We start from the raw sequence: 16,272 nt of genomic DNA on the forward strand, positions 1-16,272 counted from the left end.
TGATGACTGCTGGTGACAGATTGCCCTACACCACATTGCTAGCACTTCTCCGAGACAGACCGTCCATCCCTTTTTCATCTCTTCCTGAGTGGACGCGAGGGCTCACCCAGCAATACAAGACAAATAACACTTCTGCCAGCCCATCAGTCTTTCCAGCAATGAGGCAGCTAAGCTTTCAGTTGACTAGAGTCCATGTAATGTCAGACTCAGCAACACCTCAGCTTCCTCTTTCCTTTCCTGACTGTCCCACACTGCACTGCCTAATAGGTGCATGACTATCTAACAGTAAGATGACTTCAAATCAAAGCTATGCATGCTGTTGGTTTCTGGGCATTTCGACCCCTGTTGTGTTTACATGCACACACGGAAATAGATTTGTCATTTTCAGTTATTGGTACAATGCAGTGTGTTAAATATTCATTAACAACCTTTTATATGATTAAAAACCAGACTAAAATAAAGTCAGAGGCATCTTTAGTCAACTAATAAAATCTAAGCAGTAATGTCAAACATGGATAAATTGATCAATGAGCTAATTACAGATTTAGTGCAAAATCTTCAGAACCTGTAGCCAAACTCCTGATTCTGCCAACCAAACATCTCTTGTTCAGAAGTTTACTTAGCTACTTGACCTGTTGCACTAATATTAAGCATCTTGCATTCAGTAATGCTATAGGAGTAATGTTTTCTGATGTTACTGATTTGTGCTGTGTGCATCACTTGCTGTGATGTGTCACTATCTCTTTAATTTATTTTCCTGTTACCCTCATAAATGCCTGTGACCATTACCTGACATCAGCCACTGAAATAGTCTGAACTTAATATTTTGCACAATTAAACGACGATTTTGGACAATTAAACATTGTCCTTGAAAAAGTGTGAAAAGAAAAAGCTTTTTACAAAAAGGTGCATTTCAGAGGTTTTCACCTGAACTGTAAAACCTGCAAATGGGCTGTCTGTGTAAAAGTATATGAATACTCTACCTGCCTATTACTCAGGAAGATGTTGGTGTGAATGTGCTTGTATGAAAGAGGAGCTTGGGTTGAGTCTAGACTCATGATTCGTTAACTTCACAGGCGCTCTCGGGGAATCCTGAGGCCACACTCCCCCTGCCATCGCCCTGGGCAATTATGCTCTTTTGAAATGCAAATGACTGGCATGTACATGTGTTAGTGTGTGTATATGTGTGTGTGTGTGTGTGTGTGTGTGTGTGTGTGTGTGTGTGTGTGTGTGTGTGTGTGTGTGTGTGTGTGTGTGTGTGTGTGCGCGCATGAATCACTTTGTGAGTGGTTGGATATACATGCAGGTTTGTGTGTGTCTCCATGCACGTCTGTGCGTGTGTGTGCATGTCCCCTTAACTTATCTTAAAAGCACCTAAATCCACTGGCACCCCAGTGCAGCAGCAGTCAAATACAATAACATCTGAAAGCCCTGCTACCTTGTGCTCGCTCGGTCCATAGAAGGGACCCTCCAAAATGCAGAGCCGACAAAGAACATACCTTCAATTAGCCAAACGATTAACATTTTAGAGGAAGTCTGTGTTTGGGTCCCTTGGGCTCCCTGCACTCCCCACCAGCCTTCTTTTCATATTCAAATCTGCAACATAAAAGTTGGCTATATCTAATCCTAAAAAATGGGTCTTTTACTATTTTATAAGGAGATAATAACTGAAGTTTTTGCAGGTGGTATAATTGCCAGGTTATGGAAGAAGGTGTAGCATTATGTATAACAGTCATCATGGGCCATAGGTGCTCCTATGAGTCAGGGCACACAAAGCTCTCAGAAGCAGCACAAACGCTGTATGATATTGTCTTTTCTAATTTAGTAGGTGATTAGTCAATCACACTAACCTACATTCATTTAAACAAGCGCCTCTCTGGGGGTAGCCGCAATGCTTGAGTGGGTTTGTGGTCATTATCATGTTGTGCTGTGGTTTGGTCTTCTCCATAAGAGACGCCACTATTGATTTAATTCATCTCTGTGTCTGCCTGTTGTCACTTAACCATGGCATCTTGGTGCTGAGTAAGGCAGAGGTTGCCCACCTGCCTGCCTTCATAACAGAGTGTGACAGGGTACAAAATGGTATTGTGTTGGTAGCTGTAAACTCTGTGTGAACTTACACCACGTTCCCTTGCTGTGAGGACTAGATGAAATTCCTCTCAGACATTTAACCCGGGGTCAGGTGAAGTGAATTCCTCCCAAATATGCCACTCACAGGATGCACAGAGGTGTCTGTATAACCTTTTTGTGAATCCAGGATCAGCTTTTTCAGACTCAAAATTCATGGCAGTGTGCTGTCAGTTCTTATTAATGCTACACCTCACATTCAATAAATTCAAATTCCAACTGCATTTGCATTTATTTCCACTTGAAAATGTCTTATATAACCCACACCAGGTAAACGAATTACAGGCAAATCATTAGTTATTAATATTTTAATTGTCGATCATTACAAACAATTAATGTAACTCGCTCTTTTAAATTGAGACGTTAACTCAGTTGGAGGAAACACCCTTTGAAAAGCTGGAATTATGTATTGATTTTCCTCTCACCCTGCTCCAGCCTTAACTGAACTATCGGGGTGTCTCAGTCTCTTTGGTCTGTTATGTAGACTCTTACATCAGGAAGACAACACCCCTGACTTCTGTCGGATCACATGTCTCCACCATCACCGTGCCGTCGTACTGTACGTTGACTTTTTGGGGAGACAGCAAGAAGTGTTGCACACTGTAGAGGTTCTGTACCGGAGCCTGAGAGGCTGTATGCTGAATAAACACATCATCAATAATGTTATTTAAAAATGCATCAATTCTGGTCACAGTCGCACTGGGTGCTTCTTATAATTTAGCCTTCTAGAGCTGTGAGATTGAAGAATCCACTCACACTCTATCCACATCCATTTCTGATAGCTTTGGTCCAGACTCTCAATGAGAGAATCGGACTTTGTTTACTTTTGAGGAGATGGCACAGGAGCTCCCTGAGGAGAAATTTGACTTTCAACTCCTAATCTAATAAACAATCAGCAGACGATTTCTCATAATAATCTGGAGGTAAAATCAGATTTTATTTCTATACAGCACAGTAATTAGCCACTGTTGTTCCGTTTTTTGCATTACAGAAAACATAATTTTCCCAAACAAGCAAACATGTCCAAAAAGACTGAGGGTGAAGCCTTGTGTCGTGCCAAATGGTTACACTGCTTCTGTTTGCTGCAGACTGGTCCAATGAGCAGGACCTTTTCCTGGGAGCTGACATGAGTAGGTCACAAATATTTCTACCTTTGTGTGACAGATTCTGATGAAAGGCTTTGACAGCTGGAACATTACATTTTGAACTTGGCAGAATAAATTATTGTTTTCATACTAGCGGTCTCATCTGAGCACTGCACTTTAATTCTGTCCATATGTTTGACTGCTTTCTAAAAAGGGAAGACAATGAACACTTTTCAAAGTGTCTTTTTTTTTTTTTAGGACAATGAGCCTTGTGGGCTTCAGAGACCGGTGAAGACAAACTGTTGATGACTGCCCCTAATTCCCAAGATCTACAATAAATGTTTTCCTCTTTTTCTTTTTTTTGGTCCAGAAACGAAATCTATCCATCATGATGTTCTAGGAGCACACCTAGAATAAGTGTCCTCCAGAGCTAGGTGTAGTTCATTTGAGTGAACGTCACCTGGATTAGACGTTTCTTTAAGGTTAAACTGATATTTAAGGTGATATGTAGCGCTGCCTCTTTAAGATTTATATCAGTTTTCTAAACCGACACACATCTTACCAGAGTCACACAGCGTAGCAAACATCAGACATTAAAATGGGTAAAAATTGATTCAAATTCCTCTGATGTGGCATTGTCTCACTCACTTGAAAAATCAAATGAAGAAAGCACTGTGGTAAATTGCTCTGTGAATGTGGCTGCTGAAACCAATACTGTTTTCTTTGCTTTGCTAATTATTAATTACCCATCTCCATGCATATGTGTTTATTCCTAATTGTATTTGATGGATGAGTGGCAGCTTTGACACCTCATTAGACCAGATTAATTGAACGACACAATATTTATGTCTTGGCAATGACCAGTTATCCTACCATCTATCACTGAGATGATCTCACTGATTGAAAACCACTGGTCCGTGTAATCCTAATTATTTGGAATTAGAAAAGAATTTATAGCTTCTTGTGGCGTTTTTCTGTGATGACGGCAAATTGGAAACATTAAATGCATAACGAGGGAGAAAATGAGAGGAAGATACAATCATGGAATTAATGTGGGTGAATGTCGGAGAGGGGGGGAAGGGCACATAAAATAAACGAGGTGGATGCCTTATAGAGCCACGGTTTTTCACTGCACTGCACAGTCGTAGACACAGGCTCTCATGTTTTCTCACGATTTTGGCATAACATTTGTCTCTTTCTCATAATTCTGAAAGGGAATGCCCACAGGATGCCTATTTAGAAGAAGGGTTACTTTTTTCACATTTACTAAACCTGTATATTCTCCAACTCCCCATCCACTCACTTCCAAACATGCGTCTGCAGAACATCTCGATCCATATTCTTGTCTTTTATTAAAAAGTTGGCTGAGTACTGGAAAAACATTTTCACTGAACTTCATATAACCCTCCTCTAACTTCTGCAAAGCTTTACCCCTCATGGGAGGAGCACAAACTAAAATCCAGCATTTGAGCTCACAGAGAAGCAACAAGGCCCAGAAGAGTGGAGCTTTTACTATCATACAGTATAGGAAAGCCTCAAGGAACAGACTTCTTTCCCAGGTAGTGAGAACTTCCTCAAGCTTATTTTTCCAACTTTTCAAGTTTCTAACACCATTAGCCGCCTCCCTTGTGGTCTTGAAAGCAGTAGCGCTGATTGAATTAAGCTGTTTCCTTCTTTGAGACATTTTGACAAGCTTTTTTTTATATACAGAATTCAGTCACTGCTATAACCAGACCAACCTATACCAATATGTACATGCAGCATTCTCAAAGCACAAATGCTTCTTTAACTATGCACATATCCAGATGTAAACATCAGGGCATGCACACATGCACAAACACAAACTGTATCTGACAAACCATCTGTAGAACTATGCTGACCAGAATCGCTCAGTGGGATATAGACCAAAGACATTCGTAGAAGCTGCTCTATAATGCCATTTACACCATAGTATTTTAATCAATTTAACTGGTCTTTTTAGATACACTTGGCTCAAAATGCTCTTTCTAGTTATAAAAATAGGACAAATGGTCTTTTGGAATCAACTGGGGAGAGGTTTAATCTCATTGAATGGAGCCAAAGCCAGACGTTTAGCTCCACACAGTGTAGAATACAAGATTATACCGGCCTGATATAGCCCTTCCACCACCCGTTTATTTTTATCCTCTATTAAGGCAGCGATATCCTTAAAGGCTGCCAAAATTATCCTGTAAAAATGCTGACTGGGAAATATGAAAGGTTCCAGGCGGTTCTAGTAAGCAATCTGCGCGCATGGTGGAGCAATGTGACTGCTGTGCTTGCTATACCAACAGGGGTGACCCCAGCTGGATGGAGAGGTGAGACTAAATGAAAGTCATCCCTGGATCTTAGGGGAGCCAAGTCTGGAATACCAAGCCTCTATCCACAGTGAGATTCACTGCCAAAGGAGACTGCTTTACATAAATGTTTGTTTTTAGTATTATTTCATCAGCACTGTGTAAGCAGGCTGCGTCTCCTGCAGTGTCAAATCCACTGGACTTTTTTTTTTCCCTCCCTCACTGTTCATACACGACTACTACAGGCACTGCAGGACCACTGCAAGTGTGTGCATGGTCAGTAGTTATTCAAATTACACACTGAAATAAATGATATGATTTTTTTTCAGCAGCTCACATCATGTTCAGATAAGTATAGATTCAGAAGAGACACCACTGACTCTAAGTATTTTTGACAATCCTCTCGCCCGTGGAGGTAATTTATACAATAACAGCCTCTTTTGTTGTGCGACTGGGGCACGCCAAGAGGATAATTTCCTTATCAAACACACTCCAAGTCATTTGAAACAGAAAGTTTTGTACTTAAGTTAACTATTCCTCAGAGTGAGGCTGGTAATTGAAGAGTTACTAGTGCCCCGTGGGTGTTCTGAGATGTTGAAGTCGGTTTGAGCCCAGACGTCAGCTCTGTGACGTGAATTCTGTGAACAATTTTTTTCTTCTTTCATACATTTTTTTTTTTTTTGGTAAAGCTTACTGATGTGAAGGTTGTCACAACTGTTATTATACAGATCCAGGTTACCTACACTTAGAAATGTACGTGCATATTCCTTAGTATGGTTTTCTCATTGCAGGCCTTTTTGTACATTAAAGCATACGCTAGTTGTTGCTAAATCTTTTTTGCTGCACAGTGTTCTTTAAAATATTGTTCTCTAAGATAGAAGTTCTCATTGTGTTTTGTTTAATCAGTCTGTTTATCCAGCAGATGTTCAAAGCTAACGTGTAAAGTTACCAACTTCTCTAGGTGCTAGCTATTTTATCTGCAGCGTCCAGACACAGCAGACTTGCTACGTATGCACAAGCGTCATAAAGCTTTAAAAAGCTGACATCACGAGGACCCTTTTTGCCAGGTGCCTTATTGGAATGAACTTGAGATGAATGTATTGATCCTGTTTCTGGATGGCAATGAGACAACCTGGCTTCGGTTTAGAGGTGACTCCATCTAGACCCTTTTGTGTTATGCAGGTGACGTAGATGAGTTGCCGAGGCTTCGACTGGTGTCAAGGAGCTATTTAAAATTGGAGCATGGGGGTGCAATTGATTTTGTTTATATTTGATGTGATTAAACATAGTGGGGACCATTTGCTGTTGCCGGAATCACAATCGTGGCTTTCACTGAAGCATAACCCAAGTTAGAAAAATGTCCTCAAGATAATATATGCCATTTGGCAATTGCTTTTAACTTAAAGTGTCTTATCGTGATTGAAAACATTTTAATAATGAACAGTGCAGTGAGAACAACCAGGAAAGTGTTGGTGCAATAATACAGGACATCCCCAAGGCAGGTAGATTTTTTTTTTTTTTTTTTTTTAATGTTTTCAAAACAGAACTTTCTTTAAAATCATCAGAAATCTTAAATATTACAATGCCTGCACCAAATAATGTGTAATAAATATTGCTTTATTAGTACAACTCCTCGTTGTATTAGAATAACACTACAGGCACCCACAGTATAAAAAGCTACATGACCTCAAGTCAACTGCAATAGGACGGTTTAGACAATACACAATGTTCTCAGATTAGAGCTGAAGAAGTAAGAAAATAATCCTAATTTCCTGTAACATGCCTGTCTTGCTGGGAGTCATATTCCACTACAAGGTCTGATGAACTGTGAACCGACGACACATGATGAAGCAGTTTCACAGCAAAAATAAGTTACTTTTGGATCCCACCCTACATTTCCTCCCTTCATTGTGCGAGTCCACTTCTCTCCGTAGAGATATCCGAGTCCTGCTTGAATCCCAGATTAACACCGCTGCTCGTATAGTTTTTGTTTTAACCATCCTCATTTAAATGAGAAATTAAGAGGCAAGAGATAGAGGCTAATAGCATTTATTAACCCAGCGTGAACGGGCAGTGGGGCGACCACGGTCCTCCACCAGCCTTGTCTAGTCCTGGTGGCTGAGTCTGCGTGGCCCAAAGAGGAGGGTGGAACATAATAAAATCCAACACATGCACCCAGCTGATTAATGCAGCCCTGTGGCTATAGTAATTATCCCTCTCCACACTCCTCCAGCAGATGAGCCAAACAAGTGTGTGGCAGCACGAGGAAAATGTGCAAATGATGGATCTGTGGGATTCAGGGTCTTTTTAGTAAGATTCACATAAATTGTTGGATAAAGACATGTTTTTCTTCACTTGCTTACTACGGAGGTGGAGTTGAAGCTTTTACACTTACATGTTGGGCATTTACTCCCTACAGTGCAATGTTTTTTGCTTTTAGTTGAATATAATTACCATGTCTTCAAAATGTACATTTAATGTAGGTTTTTCTCTGCAGGATGATTTCTAACGCTCAAATGAGTTCAAATATACAACACTATCATTAGAGAAATGGCACTTTGTTTTGTTTTTTTTTTCCTTTCTTCATTCTGTGGTTTTCATTGATATATTTAAGTATCACTAATTTGATTAAAACTGCTAAAGTTTGTGTGAGGAGTTCATTAAAAGTAGAAAGGAGGCAGCTATTCTGAGTGGTGTTCAGTGGATATGAAATATGAGGGAAATAAAATTTTACAGCCGTTGCAAAATTTACAGGTGTTTAAATTAATTTAGGGACTTCTATTTGACACAGCTACTTTTTCTACAAATTGTCTGATATTTGATTCAATTTGTTTATTATTTTTATGTGTATTTTTTGTCGATAAACACTGATGCAGAAGGGACTCTGATCAATCTGTTTCTGTCTAGGTTTTTTTTTTTTTTTTTTGTGGTTAAAGGTGGATGTGCAGCAGTTGTCACTAGTTAAAGGAGACCTTCTGCTCAGAGGTCAGAAGGTCAGACATACAGTACAAGACCACTTTGCTTGTGAATCTGGAATTTAATTGTAACAGTATATACACTGTGTGACTGAGAGGCTGTGTCCCTCAGCCCAAAACAATATGTAATTACTGTGTATTGACAGATAGCAATTGATTTTTTTTTTTCACTTTTCAGAACAAAAATGAGAATTTGCATAGACAGCAGCTCTGATCTGCTCTTGTCACTTACATCTTGTTTGTTCACATATTCAATTTTTAAATTTCAGTCCAAAAATAAACCCAACACTCCCTGTTTTCTGCTAAATTAAGGCCATATTCCAGCAGTCAAAGACACCGGGGAAGGGGAACACATCGCTGAGGATGAAAAAACAGCAAGTAAGAACAACACTTCTGTGAAAACATAAACTGCTGCCTCAAAATGCCGACTGGCTGTGATCTGCTTAAAGACTCACAATCTTGGTTGTGGAGCTGAAAATCTGTTTTCCTTAAATACAGACTTAATGATTGGATTGCTTTTTCCTCGTTTGGCGATAGCGTGATAGTGGGATTACAGACTGTGCGCTCAATAGATTTCCTGTCAGTTGCCATGAAGCCCACAGTCCCCTCGCTGGGTAAGCTGGCTGGCAGAGAGGGAGGGAGGCAGATGAGCCTTGGACGTACAATATGGACCACCTAAGAAAATTGCCAACACAATCACAACAGTGGAGCAAAAAAATTAAAAGGACTATTTTTTTTTTTAAATGACTAAAATAAAACTATCCTGAAAGAAGAGAATATCCATTTCTATGATTTTCCAGTAGTTAAAAATATGTTTGATCAGCCAATTTAGTTGATTTACCTTTGATAAAAATTTCCTATGGTTTAGAAATCTTAAACTTAAATCTTGAAAACTGACAAAAACACTAAAGATCACAGCTCAACTTTTTTATTGGATTAATTTCCTGTTAACATGTCATATGAATGTTCATCTTTCTCTTTTTCTGTCCTTTTTCTCTGCCTCATTAAAAACATAAACATACCTCCCATATTGATTATGTCTGGCATGTCTTAATCAGATCAGCAGGAACACTGTGTTTCCTCCACAGGAAGTACATTAAATGCCAAAATATTGATCAGAAGTTTAATTGAGAAAGCATAGCTCCTTTAATAAAGCAGTTGGCCTTTGCTCCTGTGACTCTGATATGGACTGACATGAAAAGAAAACATTCAAATTTATAATTCCTTTTTATTTAAAAGACGGTTGGGAAACGGAGTCTGTCCCGAGGCTTCTGGCGACATGGCAATGCTGTGATCAATAAGAGCGTGTGATGGGTTTTGTATCGATCATGAAAATGTGGGTTGATGAAGTGGGTTAGAGGGGGAGGTGGGAGCTTTAGGTTTCCTCTGATGGTTGCCACATTACACAGACGTGGTAAAGATCCACTCAAACTTCTCAGTTGAGTCGACATCATTATTATCATTCCTGTCGAGGTCATTATCACTCTCAGTTTCTTGCATCCTGCCTCTGTCAGGACTGGTAGATCCCCTTGCTTCGCATTGTGATTGGTGAAAGGCTGTGGGAAGCAGTTACCATTACTTTAAAGGAAGGCCAGGCTGTGGAAAGCCAGACCCAGGGTGGAGGGGATGAAAGAGTAAAGGGAACAGTTTAGCTCTGTAAGCTGGCACTGAGCCCTCTAAAGCACAGTACACAAACCTGTTTAAATCACACTTAGTGAACATGCCGCTACTTCTGTTGCTTGTCAATTATTAGTGGCCCCTTCAGTTTAGTTGTAAACACCAGCTGTGACCCATATGAAACTCTGTGTATTCATCCATCCATCCATCATCCATCTATCATCATACATCCAGGGGTTCTGCCTGTGTCTCTATGTTTTGCAGCGCTCCCTTGTGAATGACTGGACACAGAGTGGTCGCCCATTAGCCCGTCCCATCCCAGTAATCTTTCATCCCTATTGGCTGCTCTCGGGACAGCCTTCCTGAAAGCCACCAATGGTAGCTGCTCCATATGCACCAAACCACACCCTCCTGCTCTTAAAGAGGCCCCATGTCTTCAATGGAGCCTCAGTCCCCTCACTGACTTCCTCAGCCTGAGTGCGCTCTCACCACTGCTGCTCTCCATCCGCCGCTTATCTTTTATTCTGTTTCTCTATCATCACTCCTCTAATCTTTACTCTTTCCCCTCTTCTTTATACCTACTTTCTGTTTCTTCTCTTTATCCCTCACAACAGTTTTTTTTTTCCTCACTCCTCTTTCTAAATCACCACTGAATTCGCCTTCTCTCTTCATACCTACTCTTGAGCCTGAGTGTGCAGCACCTGTGCAGACTGGAGTTTGTCGGGCTGAGGCAGAAGGGATTTTTTTTTATTGTGCGTGTGTGTGTGTGTGTGTTAAAAAGGGGAGGGAGGGGAGACAACACCCAGGAACACCTGACCAACATTTCAGCAAGATATGTGGAGGCTTAGGAACTGATCTCCTCCTCCAGCTTTTTCCCAGCTGTTTTGTTTATCTGCTTTTTATTGCAACACCTGGAATGCTTAACGTGGACTGATGGATGTTTCCGAACTGTGCATCCCTGACCCCCTCTGCTACCACAACCAGTAGGTGCACCTTTTTTTTTTTTGTTTTGTTTTTGCATGTTTTCTCACCTCTGTTTATTTTTAAATTTTTCACCTTTACTTTTGTTTCCATTTTGAATGACAGGATTTAACTTACTTCCTCGCCTCTATTTTTATCAAAAAGCAGAAAGCAAATCATAATGATCTGTTAAATCACTGATGTGCAAAGTAAACTATTTCAAAAGACAGGGAGTTCCTTGCATTTCCTCAGCTCCACCTCCCCGTGTACGGGACAAGCAGTGCTCAGTAGTGTCTGAGGCTGCAGTAGCGTAGCCTGCAGGGAGTCCAGCCCGGACCACTGTCCTACAGCTGTCTAGCTCTGCATCAGGATTCAGGGTTAACCCTCAGCCACAGGGAAGAGCCAGAGGCAGATTACTGCAGACGGTATCCAGACCACTATCCTCTTGCAGTAGCCGGTGTCCCAGAAAAAGAAAACTGTGACTGTACTGTCACCCAGTTTACGTGAGTGTGTGTGTTGAGTGGCGAGAGTATATTTAAGGGGACAGATAATTGCCTGTGTTTGGTTAAAGCCTAAATGACCTGCTGACCATAGGGGGTTTGATAACCTCCAAAGTAGCAGCAAATGTAAAGGAAAGGTTAATAATTTTGTTTAAAGAAGATTAAAGTGCATTCAGTTAATAAAGACAAGCATCAATGAGTCACAGAAACACTCAAAGCACCGGCTCTTAGTTGTTCATTGCAGGCTTGGAAAGAAGCTTCTCCTTTTTAACTAAATATAACTGGACTGGGGAAGTCTTCACTGGCATCCTCTTAATGTTAAGAAGAGATTGGAAAGATTTAGTCTGCTTGGCACTTTTACAGGAATGTGATTAGGAATATTTAAAACCCCACAACAACCTCTATAAATAAAAAGAGAAATATATCTATAAGGTTAAACCAGTTTATTTTAATTCATTACAGTACACAAACGCACCTGCTTTGCCATTTCTGATGCATCCATGGAGGAATAAAGATCATAAAAGTGAAATAAAATTGGCTTTGTGCTGCATTTATGTATGCCAGGTTACACGATTGAACATCCATGTATACAAAAGCAGCTGTTTTTATTAGTAGAGAATTTTTTTTTTTAATTACTAAAAAAAAGTGTTTTTTTAAATTTTAGAAACTTTTCAGAATTGTTCTAAAACATCAAAAAAAACAACTGGTTAATTTGGTCGGTTATTTATATTTTGCAATGCAATGTAATTTTGACAATACAATATTTTTGACAATACATTGTGTTTCAGCTGTGAAATGAAAAAAGGCACTACTCATACTCCAAACATATAGAGAAATTGAATTGATTTACTGCAGTCAGGTAATTACACAGATATCTCAGTGACTGGAAAGATGTTGTTTCAGGTGTGTAATGTTTAACCACAAGTGTTTAAAGAATGTCAGTTGTTTTGATACCTCATAAAAGTAACAGACCTGGGTCTCATTTGTTTTTAGTGTGTGTTTAAATATATCAGTTTCATCTACTGTCTTTTAGGGCGCTGACAGTCAATATTGTAATTCCTGTGCAGGTTGAAGTGCAGCTGAAAACCCACAACCCTGAGCTTCTTTTTCACGCAATCATCACTTTCCAGAATCAGTAAAACTCAATTTAATACACGTCTGTTTTGTTTAAAATGTCTTAAGTTATTTTTAAAACACTTTAAGCTGAATTTAAATGATGAAAAAACACAAAGGCAAGAATTTGATGATATTAACCTACAGTGACCCTCAGCCAAATCTTTCTGTGTGTGTGTGTGTGTGTGTGTGTGTGTGTGTGTGTGTGTGTGTGTGTGTGTGTGAGAGAGAGAGAGAGAGAGAGAGTGTGTTTGCAGTGTTTGTGTAACTTTGTTGTCGTGTACATCTGCAAGTAAACTCTAGCTATATGGACGTACACAAAAATATGCATGTGTGTTAGGGCAAGTCAGTATAGCTGATGGTCATATGTGCACACATTTACACATACACGTACACGTATATGTATATGTATATGTTGTGTTGCTTTGTGTAGATATTTTGAGGCTTTCAGATTTTCTCCTTCATCACTGCACAACTGGCTGGTCACATGTGATACGACAGCACATTTTCCTGACCCACTAAACATTTTATGATCCACAACATTCACCTAAGTATGTACAAATGGTGACATTCTACAAACTCACCAAAATATATATATATTAATGATTATTATAACATAAAACATTATGTTTTTTAGGGATTAATGCATTTTCTATGGGCCTTAATTGAACTTGCTTTGTTGATTATATTTTTATTTAAGGGGAGCAAATAAAAGTATATTGTGAGTTTAAGCTGTTGGAAACTTGCACACTCTTGATAAAACTATAGTATTGTAACCATATATATGTTTTAACCTTTGAGTACTGTTGCCCATGCTGTGAAACAACATCACTGTAATTGCAAATTGTAAGTCTGTGCTGTAGCGTTTAGTTAGGGAATACTATTAACCCCTTGATGACTTTTAACCACCTTATTGGCCTGAAGTTAAAAGTCAGACTGCATCTCTGCTAAAGAGGCAATCAGGGTCCACTACCAACAAACTAATATTCACTTATCAGGTATTTCACTTTATTGCTAAGAATTCTTAATAGATAAACAGATTTGTAGATATATACAGTATTTATATAGTCATGACTTTTGACAAGACAAATGGTAATATATCATTTATATAACATTAAATGTCCTTTTCAAAGATGTTTTATGCTTCAGTGTTTGCTCTGTAATTATACATATTAGTAATTTATGCAAGATGATATTTAAATATGGTATTTCTTGAATATAAGTGATGTGTAAAAATAGAGGAAAATGTAATAAAACTTGGTGTATAGCCAAAATCTAAAAGAGCTGCAGTTAAACATGTAGATTAAATAACAGAAATTGGATGTTTGTGCATTAAAATGTATAATGTGTATCTACCCTTAAAATCTGACTTCTCAGAGAGTTGACACCGTTTGACTGTCTACAACTGAAGTATATATTTTTTTTTTTCATGGTAGCCACTTTTTTTACTTAGAAACATAATATAATGTTTCCTTATGGGAAATAGACACATTTTTTATTATTTAATTGTTAAACAGGTAAATTTTTTAAAAGCCCCTCTGTGATCAGCGGTGGTTTCAGTATGATTAGGTATGATCTCAGTAGGATTAAACGTCATATTTTTGACAACTTTACATTAGTGTTTACATCTGCATTTAACTGTCAGTTTGTTTCGATAAGTCAGATCCATTTCCATCTGCTGGCCCCATATTTGCCCTTTGCAAACAAACAAACACAAATGCAAAAACACAAACGGTCAAATATGAACACACGGACACACACAAACAAAAAGACACGTACACACACATATGTGCACACACACATGGATGAGACCAAAGAATCACACACTGACCTGGGATCTAATTTTAGCAGTGCCAAATCATGGAAACACCTGACTGTGTCTGTTAAAAGAAACACATCATCTTATCATGCGGTGCATCTGTATGCAATATACTTGTAATGCACTTGGTCATTATGTATCTGGAAAGTGTTTTCGTTAGTTATTGTCATTAATATCTAAAGAAAAAAAACATCATGCTCCAAGCATTTATCTTATTAAAAGTCATGACTGTGACATATGTATGCTTATTTATTATTTTAAAAATTAAAAATTAAATTTAATCATTTTCTCACTTTTATTTAAAAAAGTGACACATTTAATCAAGAGGAAATGTTATGAAATATGAAGTATCAGAAAGTATATTGTAAATAAATTACATCCAAATATCTTAACCCAGAGCAGAAAATATTTCCTGAAGTTGCTTTCTGTTGTAGCCCAGTCGATGGGTGGATTTAGGCATCGTAACTAAATGTCTATTCTATCGTTTGCCTGAATTTTAAGAGTCAAGTTTTAGCAACATTAGCGAAAAGGTTTGTCTTGTTTGGCCAAAGTTTGCTCAATAACTGTAGTAATGGGACAAAGTTTTCTGCTTCCATGTCACCTTTTTGCTTTGTATCACATGGTGAAGGCTGGTTTCTCTGCCATAATGGATGATGAAGTTTAAAAATTTGCATTGGGGACTGATCTATCTCATATTAAAGTTTTGATAGTTGGTTGATGGGTAAAACTGGTCTGTGAAACCAACCGAACCTGCGAGTCCACTGACGGATGTGGGGAGCAGGTGGTGGGACAGAGCTGTGTTGTGGGAAGACTGTGGGAAACAAACCTGCTTTTTCTTCACCAGCTTTGAGTTTGAAGGAATTTTTTTTTTTTTTAAACCCCAAACCCCGGTATTCGCTGCTGTATTTTTTCATGACACTGTTTTCCAAGTGTTGCGACTGTCATGTTTATTAATGGCGATGGCTGCTGCACATGAGGGTGCAGCCCAACTCTATAGTAGAGTGGTTCTATGTGACAGCACGAGAGGAGAAATAACTTCATTACATGTCATGACCCCCTCTTGATATAGATATATCCTTTAGGCAGCCTGTCAAGGACTCTGAATTCATCAGGATGTAGATGGGCGCTTTTGTGCAGCCACTATTCAATCAAAACACGAATCTGGCTTTCATGTGCTCAGGCTCAGTACGAGCTTCAGAGAGGACTTCTTAGAATGAGTTTGTTTTATTGATCAAATGAAATTAACAGAGAGAGAGAGAGAGAGAGAGAGAGAGAGAGAAAGAATAAGAAGCAGTGAATCTAATCAGGAAGTGTGGGTCAGCCAGCATGTTTAATTTAATGGGCCTCATCGTAACTTCACGAGGTCTCACATTGTGAACTTAATTCCTCTTCACCACGTTAATTTGCATTGTGTCAATTGACCGGAGCGCTTACTGTATCAGCCTGAGTCTCACTTGAAATTCAGCCCATGCCCTAATACCATTAGGCAAATGCAAAGTTGTGTCATTTACACATTTGAAAAAAAAAAGGGGGGGAGAGAGAAAAGCCAATTTGCGCCGGACAAGACTCGCTTGTGATTATCAGTGGATGTTATTACTGTGGAGAAGCAGACGTTTGAAGGTTATGTTTCTGGGCAGTAATTGAAATGCAAAATAACATTAGGATCGATGGCCATCTCTGTTTATTTATGAAATCAATATCGTAACTGTCCCTCATGAGTCCCTCTCTGATTCCCGATGACGGCTTAAGTCTGTGCTCGTT

The 16,272-nt window shown here is 39.1% G+C and overlaps 1 protein-coding gene across 2 annotated transcripts in view; it reads left to right on the forward strand.

The window, feature by feature from the left end:
• Window positions 1-16,272, forward strand: part of LOC113137022 (estrogen-related receptor gamma-like) — a 97,170-nt gene that overhangs the window by 51,244 nt on the left and 29,654 nt on the right. The window contains exon 1 of one of the 2 annotated variants that reach the window (XM_026318302.1): window positions 10,597-11,102. The exons of the other annotated variant lie outside the window; for it this stretch is intronic. Within the exon in view, the coding sequence (XP_026174087.1) occupies window positions 11,053-11,102 (50 nt within the window). The 5' untranslated portion in view covers window positions 10,597-11,052. Of the gene's footprint in view, window positions 1-10,596; window positions 11,103-16,272 lie in introns of those variants that run through there. 2 annotated transcript variants of the gene reach the window in all.

This window comes from Mastacembelus armatus, chromosome 24 (genome assembly GCF_900324485.2).
Source record: "Mastacembelus armatus chromosome 24, fMasArm1.2, whole genome shotgun sequence".
Taxonomy (NCBI): domain Eukaryota; kingdom Metazoa; phylum Chordata; class Actinopteri; order Synbranchiformes; family Mastacembelidae; genus Mastacembelus; species Mastacembelus armatus.